At 39.0% G+C, this 18226-nt stretch overlaps 1 protein-coding gene across 1 annotated transcript; it reads left to right on the forward strand.

Annotated features, from left to right (window-relative positions):
- Positions 1–9: 9 nt before the first annotated feature.
- EIF2S3 (eukaryotic translation initiation factor 2 subunit gamma) lies at positions 10–13964 on the forward strand. The gene is made up of 12 exons (XM_058018614.1): positions 10–118; positions 2324–2387; positions 2842–2969; positions 3086–3207; positions 4522–4616; positions 5814–5972; positions 7169–7303; positions 8192–8286; positions 9165–9309; positions 9731–9900; positions 10869–11041; positions 13219–13964. Exons 1-12 carry the CDS (start codon positions 50–52, stop codon positions 13280–13282), a joined length of 1419 nt encoding a protein of 472 aa, XP_057874597.1. The 5' UTR covers positions 10–49; the 3' UTR covers positions 13283–13964.
- The last annotated feature ends 4262 nt before the right edge of the window (positions 13965–18226 follow it).

Genomic DNA, 18226 nt, shown 5'->3' on the forward strand with positions numbered 1-18226 from the left:
CGGCGGTCAGGCGGCCGCGCGGGACTCCTCACTTCCTACTCGGGCCAAGATGGCGGGGGACGAGGCGGGAGTGACTCTGGGGCAGCCGCACCTCAGCCGGCAGGATCTCGGCACCTTGGTGAGCGCTGCCCGCGGGGCGACCCGGAGCCACATCGGGCTCCCGGGGCTCGGCGGGGGCGGCCGGGTGGGCTCGGGCTGCGGCCCGAGTGGCTCCGAGCCTTTTGCCGGGCCCCACCGTGGCCGATGCGCTCCGAGGGGCGCGGGAGGCGGCGGCGCCTCGGGGAGCCGCGGTCAGCACGCGGGGCGGCGGGGAACGGGGCCGAGGGCAGGGGACGCGGGCAGGGAGCGGGGACCGAGGGCAGGGAACGGGGAGCAGGTCCTGCCGGTGCACCCTGGTGGGTGGGGGGCGCCGGGCGAGGCGCTTCTCCCGCCCGTGGGTGCGAGGCTCAGCGGCTCCGTGTCCCGCCGGCGCGGCTGAAGCTTTCATGGCTCACTGGTGGCTGCAGTTTTCCTCATGTAGGGTTTGGCCTGTTCTGTGGTATTGAAGACTTCTGTTTTTCCGAAGCGGAACCATAGATTTGAGGTGTTTCATTACAGCAAGCTCGAGGAGTTCGCTACCAGCCCTGTCTTGGTTTGCCAAGAAAATTTTCTCGACTGTTAACAACTACCGAGAAATACCAGTTCTAGCTACCACTGCAGCCAGTTGCAGTGGTCTCCTTGCCTATGAAATATCTCACCTGGGCTTCCTCACTTATTACACTTACACGCTACTCTAAGTGTATCTATAATGTATATTTCAAATGCAAGTGTGTTATGATGTACATAGTCAAAAATCCTGCTGTGTGCCCGGTGTTTAAACTGGAGCAGCTAATTTGTCTTTACAATAATAATATTCAATGGTTTTTGGGCTTGAGCACAGGAATTCCCTACTGTGAGCATGTTAGTTATTTCAGATAGCTTCTTTTCTTCCTGTCATTGTTGACTATGGCGTTTCCCAGTTGGAAAAGGTGCAGGTAGAGACTGGCTGGAACATCAGCAGGAATTCTCTTTAAGGCCTGTTCTGCCGGCCCCTGAGTGCTTGTGGCTGAGTGAAGCTTCTTGCTGAGCAATAGCGTTGTACCAGGCTCGAGGCAAAGCCTCCATGCGTGCATGATTTCGTGCAGCAGGAAGCGTTCTCCTGGTGGCAGGAATTGCATCACGCTGAAATTCTGGTCACCCGGCCACATGGTGCCATCTGCAGGTCGCGTTCCCATCCCTGGGAAGTAATTTAAAGTTAGATATATGAGAAATATAAATTTATCTGTGCGTCTTAGGTGTTCAAAACTTGCTTTGTGTTGAAGAGGAACATTTTATTCACGTCATACTTGAGAACAGAATGACTGAGCTTACGTTTTTACACAGATGTGTTTGATCATTTTGCACAGAGCCTTCATGTGACAGTGTAAACAATATGTGATTCAATGTTTGTGTTATTTGTATCTAAAATTTTGTCCTGCACCGAGGACTCTTCTGGCATCGTGAATCTTTGCTTGAACTGAGTGGCTCATCCATATGAATTCAATGTTGGATGGATATTAGCTTTACAGAGGAACATTTCAGTGGATTTCAACACTTGTCCATTATTGGGTCAAACAGCTTTAAAAAACCTAAACAACTCTTTCAGAGTTGTTTCTTTATCTATACAGAATGTATTTGTGAGGTTTTTGTGTTGCCAGTGGCTACCAATAAGTTCCCACAACAGACTGTTTAGGACAGCAGAATTTTTGTCTGGTACCTAAAGCAGCAATAACAGTATCTGAGGAAAAAAACAGTCATTAAAAAGAATTAAAAGCCATGGTGCTAATGAAATCTCTGGACCCAGTGACTCCAAAGGTTAGTTGTAATTAAGTATTGGCTGTAATGGAACCTTACACCAATTAAACAACTGTTTATTGACAAAGCTTTGTTTATAAAATATTAGTGCAGTTTGTCATGTAGACTGTTGAAAATGGATTTGTCTGTTATGTGTAACTTAGGTTCAGGGATAGGTAGGGGCTTGGGGTGTTTTATTAAAAGTTTTTTTGAGGTTTCTTGTTTTGTTTACTCCCATCTTTAACACTTTGTAGCCAAGACTGATGGGTTTTGAATTGAAGCCTGTACTGATTCACAAGCAGGACTTGGTTCACTTTTACCCATATATTTCACACACTTAAAAGACTGGAGTGCACATAATATAACTGGATTTTGCTGAATAGAACAATCAGTTAATTTTCAAGTTCTTAATTTTTAACTGTGCAAACATTTCTATACAAGATGAATAAATTCTAAAATCTCCCTCATACAGGATGTTACCAAGCTGACGCCTCTTTCACCAGAAGTCATCAGCAGACAAGCAACAATTAATATAGGTAAAAAAAACCTTATAAAAAAGAGGGGTGCATTAAGGTGACTCTTATTGATGCTCATGCAGTAGCAGATGGTGCCTATGTGGTAACACTTTCAAGAAATTTGTGCAGAAACAGTTACATAGTAGTTTTAGGGACTTGTCCAGCCCTTTTGACTTGAAAAGCACCAATTTTACTTCAGCATAGTTGAATGGCATGGGGAATAGTTGCTAAAGCAGAATTTTTTTTACCTTTGAAGTAAAGGATTGAAATGGGATTCATTGAAATGCAAAAATCAGTCCATTGGGAGCACAATTTCAGGTCTTGTTTGTTTAAACAAAAATGATTACAAATTCCATATGTATACCATATGGACTTACTGGCTGTGAAGAATTTGGGGTAATTGTGAATCGGTTGCAGTGGAGCATTCCACAAAATTAAACTAGTTTATTAACAAACATTTCCTTTTACAACACAGGCACAATTGGTCATGTAGCCCATGGAAAGTCAACAGTAGTCAAAGCTATATCTGGAGTTCACACTGTCAGATTTAAAAATGAACTGGAAAGAAATATCACAATCAAACTGGGTTATGCTAATGCAAAGGTGAGTCATCACTGTAATTGTAGCATCTCTGTTACTAATATATTTCATGGGGATGTAAGATTACAGGTAACTAATCCTTGAGGAATTAAACCTTTTTTCAATTTAAAAAATCCCAGATTTACAAGCTGGATGACCCAAGCTGCTCTCGACCAGAGTGCTACCGGTCCTGTGGAAGTAGCACCCCAGATGAGTTCCCTACAGATATTCCTGGCACCAAAGGGAACTTTAAACTAGTCAGGTAACTGCTTTAAATTACTGCAATAAATGCTGTTTACTTGCCTTTGTATGAGAACAGGATTGAGCTGTGAGCTGAACGGGTTCTGGCACACTGCACATTCTTAGATGGGGCACCCTGGGCTAAGGCATTGTCTAATCTCAATTCATTGGTGGTGGTGAGCACTCCATGGTACAGCACAGCTGTGTTTGCTGCCCTCAGCTACTTGCAGGACTTTGAAGTTAAATATTTCTGCTATTAATAGAGGTACATTTTAAACCAGGCAGATTGAGAACTAATGTGGACCTCACAAACACATCTTTAAAATCTCTTTTGGAAGGGTGATTTTTGTTGAACTTTTTCTTCCTAAGGGCAGAGTTTCCAAAGCTTTTTAAAGGAATATATGAAAGCCTGATGCTTAATTGTGAGATCAGGCCTCTCACTGGAGGCCAGGTGTTCTTTATTTACTTGATTTCTGATAAAGTATAGCACTGTCTTTATGCAGTGATGTGAGTCTGCACAACAATTGCTCAAATGAGAGTAGTCATGAAGACTTGTACCAGATCCTTGGTTTGTGTTTGTGACACAATACATGTGGTGTAACCATGTGTCCTTTTCTCAGATTGCCAGCAGAGCACTTGTACTGAGATTAATTTCTGTTGGAGTGCGACAGGCAGGCAGTCATTGTGAAAAAACTGCTTAAAAGCTTTGCATTCTTTATCCTACTGGTTACTTGCGTGTAGGAGATTCCTAACATCATCAGCAAAACACCAAATTAGTCCCTTGCTTTTTGATGGCCTGCCACTAAGAACAAGGATTCTTCAGTAGATAGGTTCAGGAAAGAATGTAGTGAATCAACTGTCTTGGTCTGCACAATAAAACCATAAGGTTGGAAATGTAACATCATGTCTGTAGACAAATCTTTGAAGTGCAGTTATAACCATATTATTAAAGATGCATAGTTTCCTAAAAATGAGGAATGGGAGGTGCCTGTTAAAAGAGTTGAGAGAAATCTCATGTGGTGTGTTGAGGTTTGGGTTGGTGGTGGTGGGTTGGTTTGATTTTGGGCTTTTATCCTGGTGCATTTAATCTAGTTTAGAGTAAATTGGTGAAATATTAAAGAGGTACTTAATGTGGACATGTGGAATTAAATCTGAAAACTCAGAAAAAGTATTCAGTAGCTGTTCAGTAGCATTTGTGTTCTTTCAGAACTTTTTTGAAAGTACTATTTTAAGGATACTTTTAACTTCTGTGTCTGGGTAATCACTGACATAAATCAGTCAGAGGAATTGCTGATAATGGGCTTTTGGATCTCTCTTTCACCTTCTCCTGCAACAGGCATGTCTCTTTTGTGGATTGCCCTGGCCACGATATTTTGATGGCTACCATGCTGAACGGTGCAGCAGTAATGGATGCAGCTTTGCTCTTGATAGGTAATGATTGCTCCCCAAATGCAGAGCTCTGTTTTGTAGTAGCATGAGGCAGCTTTATGTGGGCTTTAAAATCTCCTGGGATGTGGTGAGCAGTGCAAACAAGTGAATGCTTTTGAGATGTGTTAAAGTGGTGCTACAATGGTACTGTACTGTAACAAGCTGGTTTGTTTTAAACACAGCTATCCATACCCACTAGTCTGGTAGCTGGCCCCATTGATAGGAGATAGGTAATGTAAAACCCTCTTGTCATACAGTACTGTAAAATTTTATCACTTTGTGGAAACAGATCAGCTGCATTTTGAGTTTCTCTGAAGGTTCAGTTTCCTTTAAATATGCATGGAGTCTTTGCCATGCAGTAGAGTTCACAAACAGCAGTACCAACAGTAGCCCAGATAAATATAGGCAACATTTAAGAACAGGAGATTTAATATAATCCAGACGACTTTTGTTCTGATTTGCAAGCAACAGAAAGTGAGTAGAATGGATTTTTCTGTCTGTAGAACATTCTAGTGTTCTGTAGTGATACATACCAATTACCTTACCTTGATAGGATATGTCAACTGCTTCAGATATTGTAATTTAAAGTCTGAGATAGATGATGAGCTATCATTTCTTCTGCCTGTTTATCTCCAGAAAGTGTGATAGACCAAACTTCAGGCAGATTAACCACCATAATAACACATCAGCCAATGATGGCTTCTTAGCTGAAGTCTAAACCATGCTGATAGCAGCTCTATTCACATACTTGATTGAATTATAGCAGAGTTTGGGGATCTTGGTATTTTTATGACTTTACTGATAAGAAAATATTAAGATACTTCTTGAAAGGTAATTTGTGTATTAAGCTACAGTCAGCTCTGAGATATCTGAAGAGCTAAAGGATGGAGTAAGCCAAGTTAGGTGTGGGTATCTTTGGATATTTTGGGTGGGTGTTCCTAGTGGGAGCAGGCAGAATGGGGGAACCTCTGTGGCAGCCTCTCATCCTGCATTGTGTGGAGGCTACAGCCAGCAGCTACAGGGGAGAAGAGGTGCTTACTGACTTGGTGATTCACATGTAGATTACTGAGAGATAACTGTCTTGTCTTTTTTTACATTTTTTTACATATTGATAGTAGATGGAAGTAGATATCCTAACTGTAGCAGTTTTATCTATCTTCATAGTTTCTGTATTCCACTCACTTTTCTTCTTTCTTTCAGCTGGTAATGAGTCATGCCCTCAACCTCAGACCTCAGAACATCTAGCTGCTATAGAAATCATGAAACTGAAGCACATTTTGATTCTACAGAATAAGATTGACTTGGTGAAAGAGAGCCAGGCTAAAGAACAGTATGAACAGATTCTTGCATTTGTACAAGGTAAGTTTTCATGAGCAGAAATCCAATGAGTGGTGGAAATTCAGTGTTGAGACATGGAGATAGTGGTTTTCTGTATTTGATAGAAAAGCTTATCTTGGGCAATGCAGGTGCACATGGTCTGCTAATGTGGAAATTAGACCATGGGGGTTGTGGTTCTTTCAGCCTGCTTGCATACAGCGGTGTTATGGCTCTGGGTCTGAGCTGGAGATGTAAAACTAACATCAGTCACTCTTACATAGTAGCTTTCAGTGGATTTGTGATTTCTTCCTGGAGTGCTTCTTAGGTAGGGATTTCACTGTGGTTTTACTGCTGTGCAGGAGAGAAGGAGGCTGTACTTGTTAGGGGCACATTGTAGGTTTAAATATATTAATTTTTTTAACTAATGACAAAAGACTGCTCTTTCATCTGTCTGTGCAAATCCAGTTTGGGCAGTGTTATCTTACTCTCTAAAGGTCTGCTCACCTTTAGAGTGATTTGAGTTTTATCTTTCCCTGGAGCTTCCATTGTTTTCCCTGTTTATCTGCAGCAGGTGGGCTTTGTGACAAGCTGCAGAGCTAGATTGTCACCATCAGAAGTTGCCAGTGGGTCTTTCTTTTCCTTTTTTCCTGTTTTGTTATTTTTTTTCCCTGTAATTCATAATTGTTGCCTTTCAGAAGCTGTACATAACTCTGTCAGAGTGGCCTGACATATAAATTTGGAGTTTGAAAACTGGAGTTATCACAAGGAACATAGACATAATTAAAACTAATGATTGTCTAACAAACCTGGATTACTAAATGCATTCTTTTGTAAAATAAGCATTTTTCTAAAATATGTATTTGTATTGCAAAATTTGAAAAACATACATCATTAAATTAACAGGAAATTTAGTTTGTCATAATGAAACCTGACTAAAATTAACACTGCTGTATCCAATACTGAGATATTGACCTCTCTTAAGAAATCTTTGAAATATTGCTGATCACAGTGTAGGAAGTGAATTCTCCCTTAGAATGGAAGATTATCTTCCACACTTTCAGAATGCCTCAAAAAGTAGCTGTGGCTATGTGAGCTAAAATGTTGAAGGGAGGGATGGATGCTCTGATGTCGCTTTGGGAAATACACACAGACCATGCCATGAAATCGATTCGTATTTTTAACAAGGACAGAACACTTGGTCATATTAAAGTTAAATGTTGAACTTCACTTTGTTTTAGGCACAGTTGCAGAAGGAGCTCCAATAATTCCAATCTCAGCACAGCTGAAGTACAACATAGAGGTGGTTTGTGAGTACATAGTGAAGAAAATCCCGGTCCCTTTGCGAGACTTCACATCTGAGCCGAGGCTCATTGGTACGTAAGAGTCAGGCCTGGGTGTTGGTGGCCAAACATTTTCTGAATGTGTCTGCACTTAGAATAGCACCTGCCCAAACACAGGTGGGTTTAAAAGGAGTATTTAGGATGCTCTTTTTTAAAACTTGCATGTCTTCTGAGAGCTGTATTGTTTGTTCAGTGTTAGTTGGTTTTGTGTATATTCTGTGCATATGACAGCACTAAAATGCAATAAAAGTGAGAAATATGCCTATCTTAAAAACATCCCTTTAGTTGTTATGAATTTAGTTTTGGTTGAACAAAATATTGGCAAGCTGATCAATTTGATAATTCACTTATTTCCATGGAAAATTTTTGGGTAGCTTGGTTAAATCTTTTGTATTAGTCTCCTGTTTCCTGATTGTAATTGTCAAAGTTTCAGTTCTTGTCCAGCATGAAATGCAGTTCCTACAAGGAATTCATTTGCTTGCCTTTTTTTTCCCAATAATCCAAGGAAGTCCTACATTGCATAAATGCATAAAAATTGACCATAAAAATTACATCAAGGTTACAGTGTTCAGCTATGAGTACATTAAAACAAAGTTCTGGTATTCACAATTAACATTGTGAATATTAAAGGGGTTTTGTAAAATGGTTGACCATTGCCTTCTTTTTCAGATCTTTAAGTTACTTTCTGCTATGCAGAAAAAGTCTTTTGAAACATTTATATATATGAGTAGTTAAAATGGTTTTGAGAATAAAATTAACTGTCTGTCTAAAAATTGGGAATAAAATATTGATCTGGTTTTGTAATATTTATAAATATGTGTATCCTTTCATAAGAACAAATGCAGTCAAAGTTGCTGAAGAAAGACATTGTTTAAAAATCTGATGGTAAATATAAACCTGGTTATGATCTCTTCTTTTCAGTAATTAGATCTTTTGATGTCAACAAGCCTGGCTGTGAAGTTGATGACCTTAAGGGAGGTGTTGCTGGTGGCAGTATTCTAAAGGGTGTTTTAAAGGTAAACTTTTCTCTTTCTTGACTGAAATTTGTAATGACAATGAGTAGAGTTTTTCCACACTTGCTACAAAATGTGTCTATGTAATTGATTTTTTCAAACTTTAATTCAGTCACATTGCACTTATTCTTTCTGTGTGTACTTCATTTTTACTTCACAGCTTTAAAATACCAGAACAAGAAGCACTGGTTTTAATTTTTTAAATATATTTTTGTAGTCTTAACGTTTGCTAATAATGCTAACAGATTTAATCCCTCACAAAAATGGAGGAGCTATTTGTGTCCTACCACTTGCTGAATTATAGTCAGGAAGAGGAGAGCAAAAGAACTTTAAAAGCACTTTAGAAGTGTGTATGGGCTCTCACAGGTCCCACTTCCCCATTTAAGTGTTCTATATATTTTGATTTTTTTATTTTGCTTGCTTGCTAGTAATAGACAGAAAGTTTAAAACAATTGCTTTGTTAGGCTGGAGAGCAAACTATATCTTTGAACATTTATACAGCTTGTATTTTCTCTGGTTTGCAGTGTACTGATGTCAATTGAGTCAATTAACTCAATTTTTCTCAAAGCTGAAATATTTCTAAATGAAATACAGTGTTTAAAAATTAAACTGAAATTTAATTGTTGGAATTATTGCTGATAAAGATCTGTTGCTAAAGCAGTTTTACAAATTGTATTGAAAAGAAAATCAGGTGTTACATTTGCTGTAAGTATTGTTCAATTTGCATGAAACAGTGCAACAGAAATCCTACAAGTTCTTCAGTAGCCCAGAACCAAGGACTTATAAAAAATAGATCTTGGGATATGTAAGTCTTGTCTGTGACTAGTCAGCTTTGTGTTCCTGTGAAATAACCAGTTAAACTTTTTCACTTTTGTCATTAGGTGGGCCAGGAAATTGAGGTGAGGCCTGGTATTGTGTCCAAGGACAGTGAAGGCAAACTCATGTGCAAGCCAATCTTTTCCAAAATTGTGTCACTCTTTGCTGAACACAATGATCTACAATATGCTGCTCCAGGAGGCCTTATAGGTAAGAATATTGTCTTACGAAAAGATTAATTTCTTCATGCTTATTGAAATTCAGCAATGAATTTCAGTGTAATTAACAACAATACCACTTTTAGCATTTTTAGATAATTCATATATGTAGAGAGAGACAGGGTTGGTGTGAAAAATGGGTATTTAAGAATGAAATAATTTTCCTGAATGTCACTGGCCAGTGCAGACCAGCTTGCACTGTAAATTGTACCAGCTTTAACAGCAGAATATTTCTCCATCTGTTTAGACAGAGCTCACAGTCTTGCTGACATTCTGAAAGTGTACCCAGGCAGGGAATTCCCAGTACATTCTCTGAAGATGCTTTTTAAGAGCATCTTCAAATGTTTTAGCACATAGAAATGATTAGAAATGATGAATTCAGTTACTCCTTCTGCCTCTCCTGTTGTCTGTAGGTGTTGGCACAAAGATTGACCCCACGTTGTGCCGGGCTGACCGCATGGTGGGCCAGGTTCTTGGTGCAGTTGGGGCCCTGCCAGAAATATTTACAGAGCTGGAGATCTCCTACTTCCTGCTGAGGCGGCTCCTGGGCGTGCGCACCGAGGGAGACAAGAAAGCTGCCAAGGTCTGTGCCCCTGCCTTTGTTTGCACTGATTTTGCTTCCTGTGCTAATTTTCATTAGTGAATATATTGCTGTGATCATATGGAGGTGTTTTGTCTCAGTGTTGATATAAGCTTGTCACAAAACTTGTCTGCTTGTTTAATACTATAGGATGGTTTTCAGAGGAGTACAAATTCATCTCACTGGTTTAAAGCAGCATAAAGTATTTATGTGTCATGTTAGGTATTTTTCTAAGCATGCTGGTAGTTGTTTTCTTTTTCTATCATCCTATTCATTGTGCAATAATTAGTTTTATAGTGGTACTTATCTACTTCCTACTGACATGCTTTTTTTAGATTTTTTTTTCACTGAAGAATTTTTTTAAGTTTAAATATTTTTGAAATACTCTGGTTGGAAAAAACTGAACTTGAGGCACAGGACAAACTTGTGTAACATGATCTGTTTTACACAAATCAACTAAAAGATCATAATTTCCCCTGTTAGCATTTAAAATTATAAACTGCTTCATGCAACAGTGAGTAAAGTGCTTTAGCACTCTCTTATCCTGTGAAATTAATTATTTTGTGGGGTTCTTTATGTAGGCATAATGGAAATGAAAATACACTATCCTAGTAAATAATCTGTATAACATCACAGGTTGTATGTAACAATATCTCTGACTGTTTGTGTTTTTAATATGTTACATGAAATCATCAGTATAGTTTATAGAAAATGTAGATCAATCCCAAGAAAGTACATCATACCAAGAACCTCAGAACTACATGTACAACATCTTTATGTATTTGTCCTTTTGCATATAAAACTTTTATCTACTGACTGCTGCCCATAATTTGTGTGTGTGTATTTATAGTATTTCTCATCTGTATCTTTTTTTGTGGCAAGAAGGTAACAGAAGATAACTTGGTACTGTCTGTGCTGTTTGTTTTTGGTACTAAAGCTTAGGTTTCAGAGTGTTGTATGTCTGTCTTCAGGTGCAAAAATTATCGAAGAATGAAGTTCTAATGGTAAACATAGGATCCTTATCTACTGGAGGGAGAGTCAGTGCTGTAAAGGCTGATTTGGGGAAGATTGTGCTAACTAACCCTGTGTGCACAGAAGTGGGAGAAAAAATTGCTCTGAGTCGAAGAGTTGAGAAGCATTGGCGGTAAGTTGGTGTGAGGTTGGTAGGGTACCTGCTTGCTACATTGTTAACAAAAATACATGGATCTGGCTTTGTACTAGAATAGGTAAGTGTGTGTCTGTTTTAAAAATTCTTCTGGATTCTCCTGACAGATTGGCATCATGGTTGTGGAGTGCCTCATTTCATTGCTATCCCTTTTTTAAACAAACCCCACAATTGAGAGGGCATCTATTAGTTAACAGCCAAGGAAACACCTGAGGTTTGTGCTTGTTGCCCAAACTGCCAAGCTGTAAATTGAGCTCAGTAGGGAATCTTGGCAGAGGGGTTGGGAAATTCTCACCATGTTAAGCCAAATAGCCATCTTTATGCACACTTCAGTGGGTTTCTAGCTGTGGAGCTGCATGTGATTTCTAGTGCAGCCTGGAAATAACAACAGGGGAACTGAGGAGGGATTTTTGAATGTTTTGTGTTCTACAAGCACAGAGGAAAGAATAAAGTATCAACTGGATTGACCTATTCAAATTACAAATATAAAATGTCTGACTGCAGAAGCATCTGAAGGCTGAAAATGATGAACAGAATTGCTTTATTGCAGTGCCAGACTCTCTTTAGGTGATTACATATACTGTACCTGTCACAGGTCTCATATGTCTGGATTGATAAGAATATAAGTTTTTTTGATTTGTTGGCTTTGCACAGCTCTTGTAGTATGAAAGCACAGCCATTTTTACAAGAAGTCTGTACTGTATGGAAAGGAGCCAAGTTTTAAATATCCATGGATGCATGTTTCTTTTTCAGATGACAAGAAAATGTAGACAGGAATTTAGTGCTTGCTGTCTCAGAGAAAAATGACAAATTAGGGAAGAGATTATTTCTCTGAAAAAAACCCAAGGCAAAAGATAACATTTCTTGAACAGGAGGGAAAAAAAAAAGGCAGGACCCAAATTAAGTCAGGTAAAGCAGAAGGAAGAGGAGAAACTATGTTAGAAATTATGGGGTTTTTCCTTTTTTTTAAGCTGTAGACTGATAGCCTGTGCAAATAATAATGTATCTTTTGTTGCTTCTGTAGATTCTTTCCCAATTAAAAAACTTGACTAAATTTTGCCCAAAAGCCCACCTGTCTCTGGATTATGAGGTGGGCACAGAGTGGCAGCCTCCTGTAAAGATAGTTATTGAAAGCTGATTCCTATGCTGTATTAAAAAGATAAAGACAATATAAGGAAACTGAAAGTTGAGAAAAGGAAAAGAAGGCAAACTGGGAAAACCTGCAGAGTAAAACCTAATTACAGTAAAGATTATGTACAGTTGGTACTGTGAAAAGGAACTTGCAGCCTGAGACAATGGAGCACTGAAAATACAGAAGGAAGATCATAAAGCAAGACTAAAAAGAGATGTAAAGTAAAAAGGAAATATACAGAGGAATAGAGAGAGGTTAAACAGCAAATGGGATACAGCAGTGATTCCAAGGATCACTGAATTCAAAGATGGTCAAGTTATGACCTATGGTTTGGTACTAAAAAGTGGGAAGTGCTGCTCTGATAAACTTCAGTTTCTTTTCTGGTGTCCAAGACAGGCTCTACTGCAAGGTAAATTGAGATGCATGTGTGGTTTCTCACCAGGAACTGGAAAGGTTTTGAACACAGTTTTACTAATAATATGAAATGCCTGCTGACTGTGGAAATGGATGTATTCTGAATTTTTTTTTTGCAAATGTATTTTCCTGAGGCAATAGTGGCCTATTAAAAAGGCCTTCATTTTGCTGAATATAAATAGCAGCACTCATCTGAGAGCTGAGTTACCATCACAGGCTATCATTGAGAGTTACAGCTGTTTGTAATCTTACTGAATTGTTATTTCTCTTTGAAAGTAGTGCAACACCTCAGACACAGGTGAAAGAGATCAAGCTGTGCATAGATTTACCATCCAACAGTACAACATAAGTTACAATATTTTCAGATTTTCAGCTTCTGTTCAGGAGTACACACTTAGCTGGTCACAAATGTCCTCTGTCCTTCACCTTTTTCTATTCTGTGTTTCCACTAAGCAGGTTTGTTCTTGTAGAATGTTTTGAGTGGGAGACAAGTGTAGAAAATTCAGACTGTAAGAACTGAAGGCATAAGAAGGACAGAAGGATGTTGACTTATACAGGATATTTCTGACTACTGGTAAAAATAATATAAACCTTTTCTTTTTTATTTCAGTTTAATTGGTTGGGGTCAGATCAGAAGAGGAGTGACAATCAAGCCAACTGTTGATGATGACTGAAGAACAAAAGAGTGCTTCATTTTTAAAGATGAAGTGCCTATTTCTATTTTGGAGGGGTGTATTTTCACAGTGGAATTGGAAGCTGTGCAAACACTATCTTGGAGTTGTATGGCTGTCCTTGTACCTTTTATTGAATTTTACCCTCTTACTAAAATACTAGTCACTATCACCATTAAAAGTGTAAAAGAATTGGCATAGAAGTGGGGTTTCATTATCTACTTTTTAGTAGAAATTAATTGTACATGTCTCATGGCATGTCTAATTTATGTTACTTTGTGTTTCAGACATATCTGTTTAATATCAGTCAAACCAGCCCCAGTGTAACACACAAACCATAAATCTGGTATTGAAATAAAATATTGCTTATTTTCATTAATTCATACAGTTTTTCTGAGTAACAAAAGACTGCAATGATTGTTCAAGTACAAGAATTAAAAGCAAGCAAACTCTTCTTGGAAGACTTAGTACCTTTTCTGCACAATTTGTTTTGTTTAGACAACTGTTACCAACAAAAAACTGTATTTCTTTGTTTCTATGGTTCTTGATTTTAGGATTCCAAAGTATTACATTTTGTAATTAGGATGGCAGTATTGACTGACTTGAATTTGTCATTTCTGATATTACTACATGTTTTCTTAAATCCCCCCCAAAAAACCACAAGTAAACTGGATCTGAACTGGCAGTACTGGTTTTGGCCTATTTTAGTATGGATTTATGAAAAGAATGTGATTAATTGCAACATAACTTTGTCATCATGAAAATCTGTGGGAATGACCTGGGAGTTATTTATACAGTAGGGGTAAACGACTTTAAAATTTTGTTGAGCAAATACAAAATATTGGGAAGAGGCTGTAGAAAGGGATGATTTGGGGTGGGGGCAGAGTAATGGTGGTGGAATTGTGAATAGGATGAGGAAAAAAGGTATAAACCCACTTTTGTTTAGCTACTCTGAATCACATGCCTCAGGATAAAACATAACATAATAAACTTACTGTAGGGTGCTAATACTTTGATCCATTTAGATTTCACTTCTTTATTTGTACTAATATACATAGTTCTAGCTGTTTTATGTACTATTTAGCAAGTTATGCTACTTAACATGTTTTGGTACAAAGTACTGCATGTTTTCAAAGCTTGGTTTTGGTTTTATTCAGTATCTTCAAGGGCTTTCTAAAGGTAAATATTATTTCACTCATCAGGCTGGAATTTGATGAAACAGCTTGCATTTTATTATTGATTTTGCACTATATTGTGTTCCCTTACTCTGTCTACATTCCTGTACTCAGTTTTTCCATTTCTAAAGTACTACCTTACATGGTGTTGAGAGTAAATGCATTAATTTTTGAGTAGTGCTTTTCCATTTTAAAAGCAGGAGTCAGCTGTAGTTCTCTCTGACTCTGCAGGTACTTGACCAATCTACAATCTTAAATGTGTCTGTTTCAAGGATTGCATCTTCCATGCTTTGGCAACTCCTTTCTGTAACTGAATTCTATAACTTGGATAAACCTGAGCCTTGCCTAGTCTGGTGGCAGGAGGGTGAGCATGAAAGAGAATGTGAGGTACAGCAGAGTGCTTGGATGGCACCAGCTCCAGGGAGAAATTCAGTGCAGAGCCCTTTCTCAGTGCACTGCACCTCTGGCTCTAATGAAGCACATGCAGAAAGCTTCTGAGAAACTGCTTAAGCACCCATAGAGATTCTTAGAAATTCAGATATATTGGAGATTGTGTCTCTCTTGATCTGCAATTTAAAGAACACCAGTGCCATAATGTTGCAGAAGTTGTGCATTGACCTGTGGCTTTTCCAGGAGGGGGTGAGGGTATCACAAGGATCACCTCTTTCTACCCTGCTGTATATCCTGTCAGACCAGGATATAGAGTTCTTCTGCCATCAAAATGTTAGATTTCCTCTAATGCTAGCTCTCACTGCTGACATGAGTGATAAGTAATGGGATTTTGAGACTGCTGAATACATGGAACGTGTCTCTGCAGCATTGGGGAACAAGTGTGAAGAGTGTAAGTGCAAATACATTGGGTGCTGATGGGTGCACCACGCCCTCCTCATCACTGAGCTGGGATGCTGAGATGTTGAATGACAAGAGAAAGCAATATCATGTGCAGCTAAGGAAGTTGAAAATTATTTTAATTTTCTTGGCCAGGATGAAAATAGTGACAGATGCCTTGTGAGCTTTCTCACTTTACCAAGGATTTGTTTCAGTGTGATTTTTTGTTTTTACCCTCTTTTACTCTGTTCAGCTACCTGAACAGAGGTGTGCATTTGCACCTATAATGGGTTGGAGACACAAATATAGATAGCTTGTGCAGTGGTACAGAGTTGAAGTGTGGCAGCAGTTATTTCTGAGACTTCACTGTGTATTTGGGAAATGCCATTTCCAGCCAAATACTAGATTTTATTCTGAAAGGGTGAAGAAAAAACTTTCAGTTAACACCTTTGCTGATTCGGCCCTAGTATACACGAAATACGGAAAGAATTTTAAATTATATTTTTATTGCATTCGTTTTGCAGCACTTTGAAAAGTGCTACCTTCTAGCTCAGTGCTACAGAAAGGGTTCCTGCTGTTTTTCCGTGCTGAGTCATGTGGATGAGCCTCCAGCCTGCCTCAGGAAAGGTTTAAACTTGTCCCGCCCCCTTTCCCATCGGTGTTTCTGCCCGGGTAAAGTCCCAGCTGCGCCGCCCGTGCCGTTCTGGGTCACCTCTTGCTGCCAGGCTGGGGCTAAACATTTCTAAAGCTTCAAACGCCCTCCCTGACCCAGCACGGCAAAGCCCTGAGTGCCGGCCCCAGCTCCCGCCCCTCCTGGCCGGGCACGGCCCGTGGGCAGCCACGAGGTCCAGCTGCCCTTTCCTGACATCGCCGGACCGTGTTAGCACCGCTCCTTCTTCATCAGCTCTTCCACTGCCACCGTTCTTCTGGCACAGCTGCCTTAGTGGCTGATGTTCCCTTACCACGGTGCTAAAATCACTAACGTGCTCTGGCTTCGTGTTGCTGCTTCTGTTTCTGTAAAGCTCCATCTGTACGTGCTCGTCCAATGTTCCATCCATCTCCAGTCCACCCCATGGTGTAGTAAAAGTGCATGTTTCATATTTTCCAGACTAAAAACCCAGCTAGAATAACCAATTCTACAGAAATTTTGGTTTATGGTGAATAACATAGAAGCTGTAATAGTCAAAAACTTTGTAAATGATACAAGTATGTAAATAAATTCTCCTTTCTTACCCTGAAAGGATTAAAAACCAACCAAACAAGAACGCCTAACATGGGCACTATATATGCAATGAAGAAAGAACAAAATTAGCAAGAGAATTTTGTTACCAAGGAACAAACATCTTGTTCAAGGAATTACCTCAAATATTTAAATAAATACATATTCTTCAATGTCTTTTATAAAACAAGGCACTGGAACACTGTGCTCAAACACAGATGAAAACTGTTGAAATATTTTAGTTGAATAATGTTAATATATGTTATTTACTTGTGTTGAGGAAGGCTTCATCAAGAAATTGCATGCTGTACATTTATAAAACACCAGCTTTTCTGTTCAAACATTTTCTTTCTAAAGCCTAGTATGGTTTTTTTTACTATTTCAGTAGAGTTGGGGGGAAAAAAAATCAAGATTCACTTAATTAAGTCTCATGTTACACAATCCTAAGGATTCAAATGAATCAGGGCAGCAGCTCTCCCTTTTTGCCTCTGGGTGGGCATTTGTAAAAAAATCCAACATACTAGACTGGATTCATTATGTTATTTAGAAAACCCCTTCTCCTGCCAAACATTAAACTTTTCTATATTTAGTTATTTTCATTTATTTGTTGTTCAATGAAGACCTGAAAAGTGTTTTCTCCTGCAAAAGCACCTTAGGGTTCTCTGAAATAATTTCTCTTCCCGGTTTTGCTTAATCATCCATTTGATTAGGTAATCTATTATGTATCTCAAAATACTTCATTTGCAACATCATCCTAACTACCACACAACAGAGTTAAGTCTCAGCTTTTGCAAGTTTTCATTAAAGCAGCTTTTTTTAACCTTGGTGACTAGCACTGGGCATACAGAAATAGAATAATCTTTTGTACTTTTTCTTGGACACAGCCAAAATGCTTTTGATAACAAAGTTTAGCAACAATTCTTTTTTTTTCTTTAAATTGTCTCCCATTTATTGTGTTGCCAGTAATTGTATACAACTTAATCCTTTAAAAATCTAAGATGGAGTCATACTTCACACCAGAAAGAGGTATGGGGGTATAATTAGTCCTTCCACAGCAATCACAGCATTCACATATTCTCCATATGGTTTTGGCTCTTTGCCTCCTGTCTTGTTTTCTGTTAGCATGTATTAAAAACATTGGTACAGCCCTGTGAACTATCCACTTGTGTGCTTCAGGCACACAAACTGTCCTGTCAACACTGCTGGGACACTTGTGCACTTGAAGGTGAGCTTGTGCTTTAAGTGTTTGGAAACTGGGATCTTAAATTACTTCCATTTTTCTAAAAGCTTAATTCCTCCTTTAAATTCATTGCTACTTCACACTGTTGCTGTTCTACCAACCTGTGTTCATGCTGGGAATTTATTTTTGCAGTTAAAACCAGACATTTTGTCGTTGAAAGCATTTTGAGCCTTATGGGAAAGTGTCTGTTTAGACACATAACATCCCAGGAAACTGGACTCTTGGTACACTCCAGAGCAACCTGGCTGCTCTATGGGCTGGTGAAAGCTGCTCCCATCCACTCAAGGGGAGTACAGTTAATTGAACTTTGTCAGCTTTGAACTGACAAACACTAAAACTCACTGCTGTCTCACTGAAGGCTTCCCAAAAAGAAGGCTGGTCCCTCAGTGTAATGGTTTGGTTTGCAATGTCCTGCTCTCTTGTTAAAGGATTTACTAGAGAAACAGGGAGGGGCTGTTTCTGTTCCAAAACACAATACTCATATA

The sequence above is a fragment of the Melospiza georgiana genome, chromosome 2, assembly GCF_028018845.1.
Source record: "Melospiza georgiana isolate bMelGeo1 chromosome 2, bMelGeo1.pri, whole genome shotgun sequence".
Classification (NCBI taxonomy): Eukaryota; Metazoa; Chordata; class Aves; order Passeriformes; family Passerellidae; genus Melospiza; species Melospiza georgiana.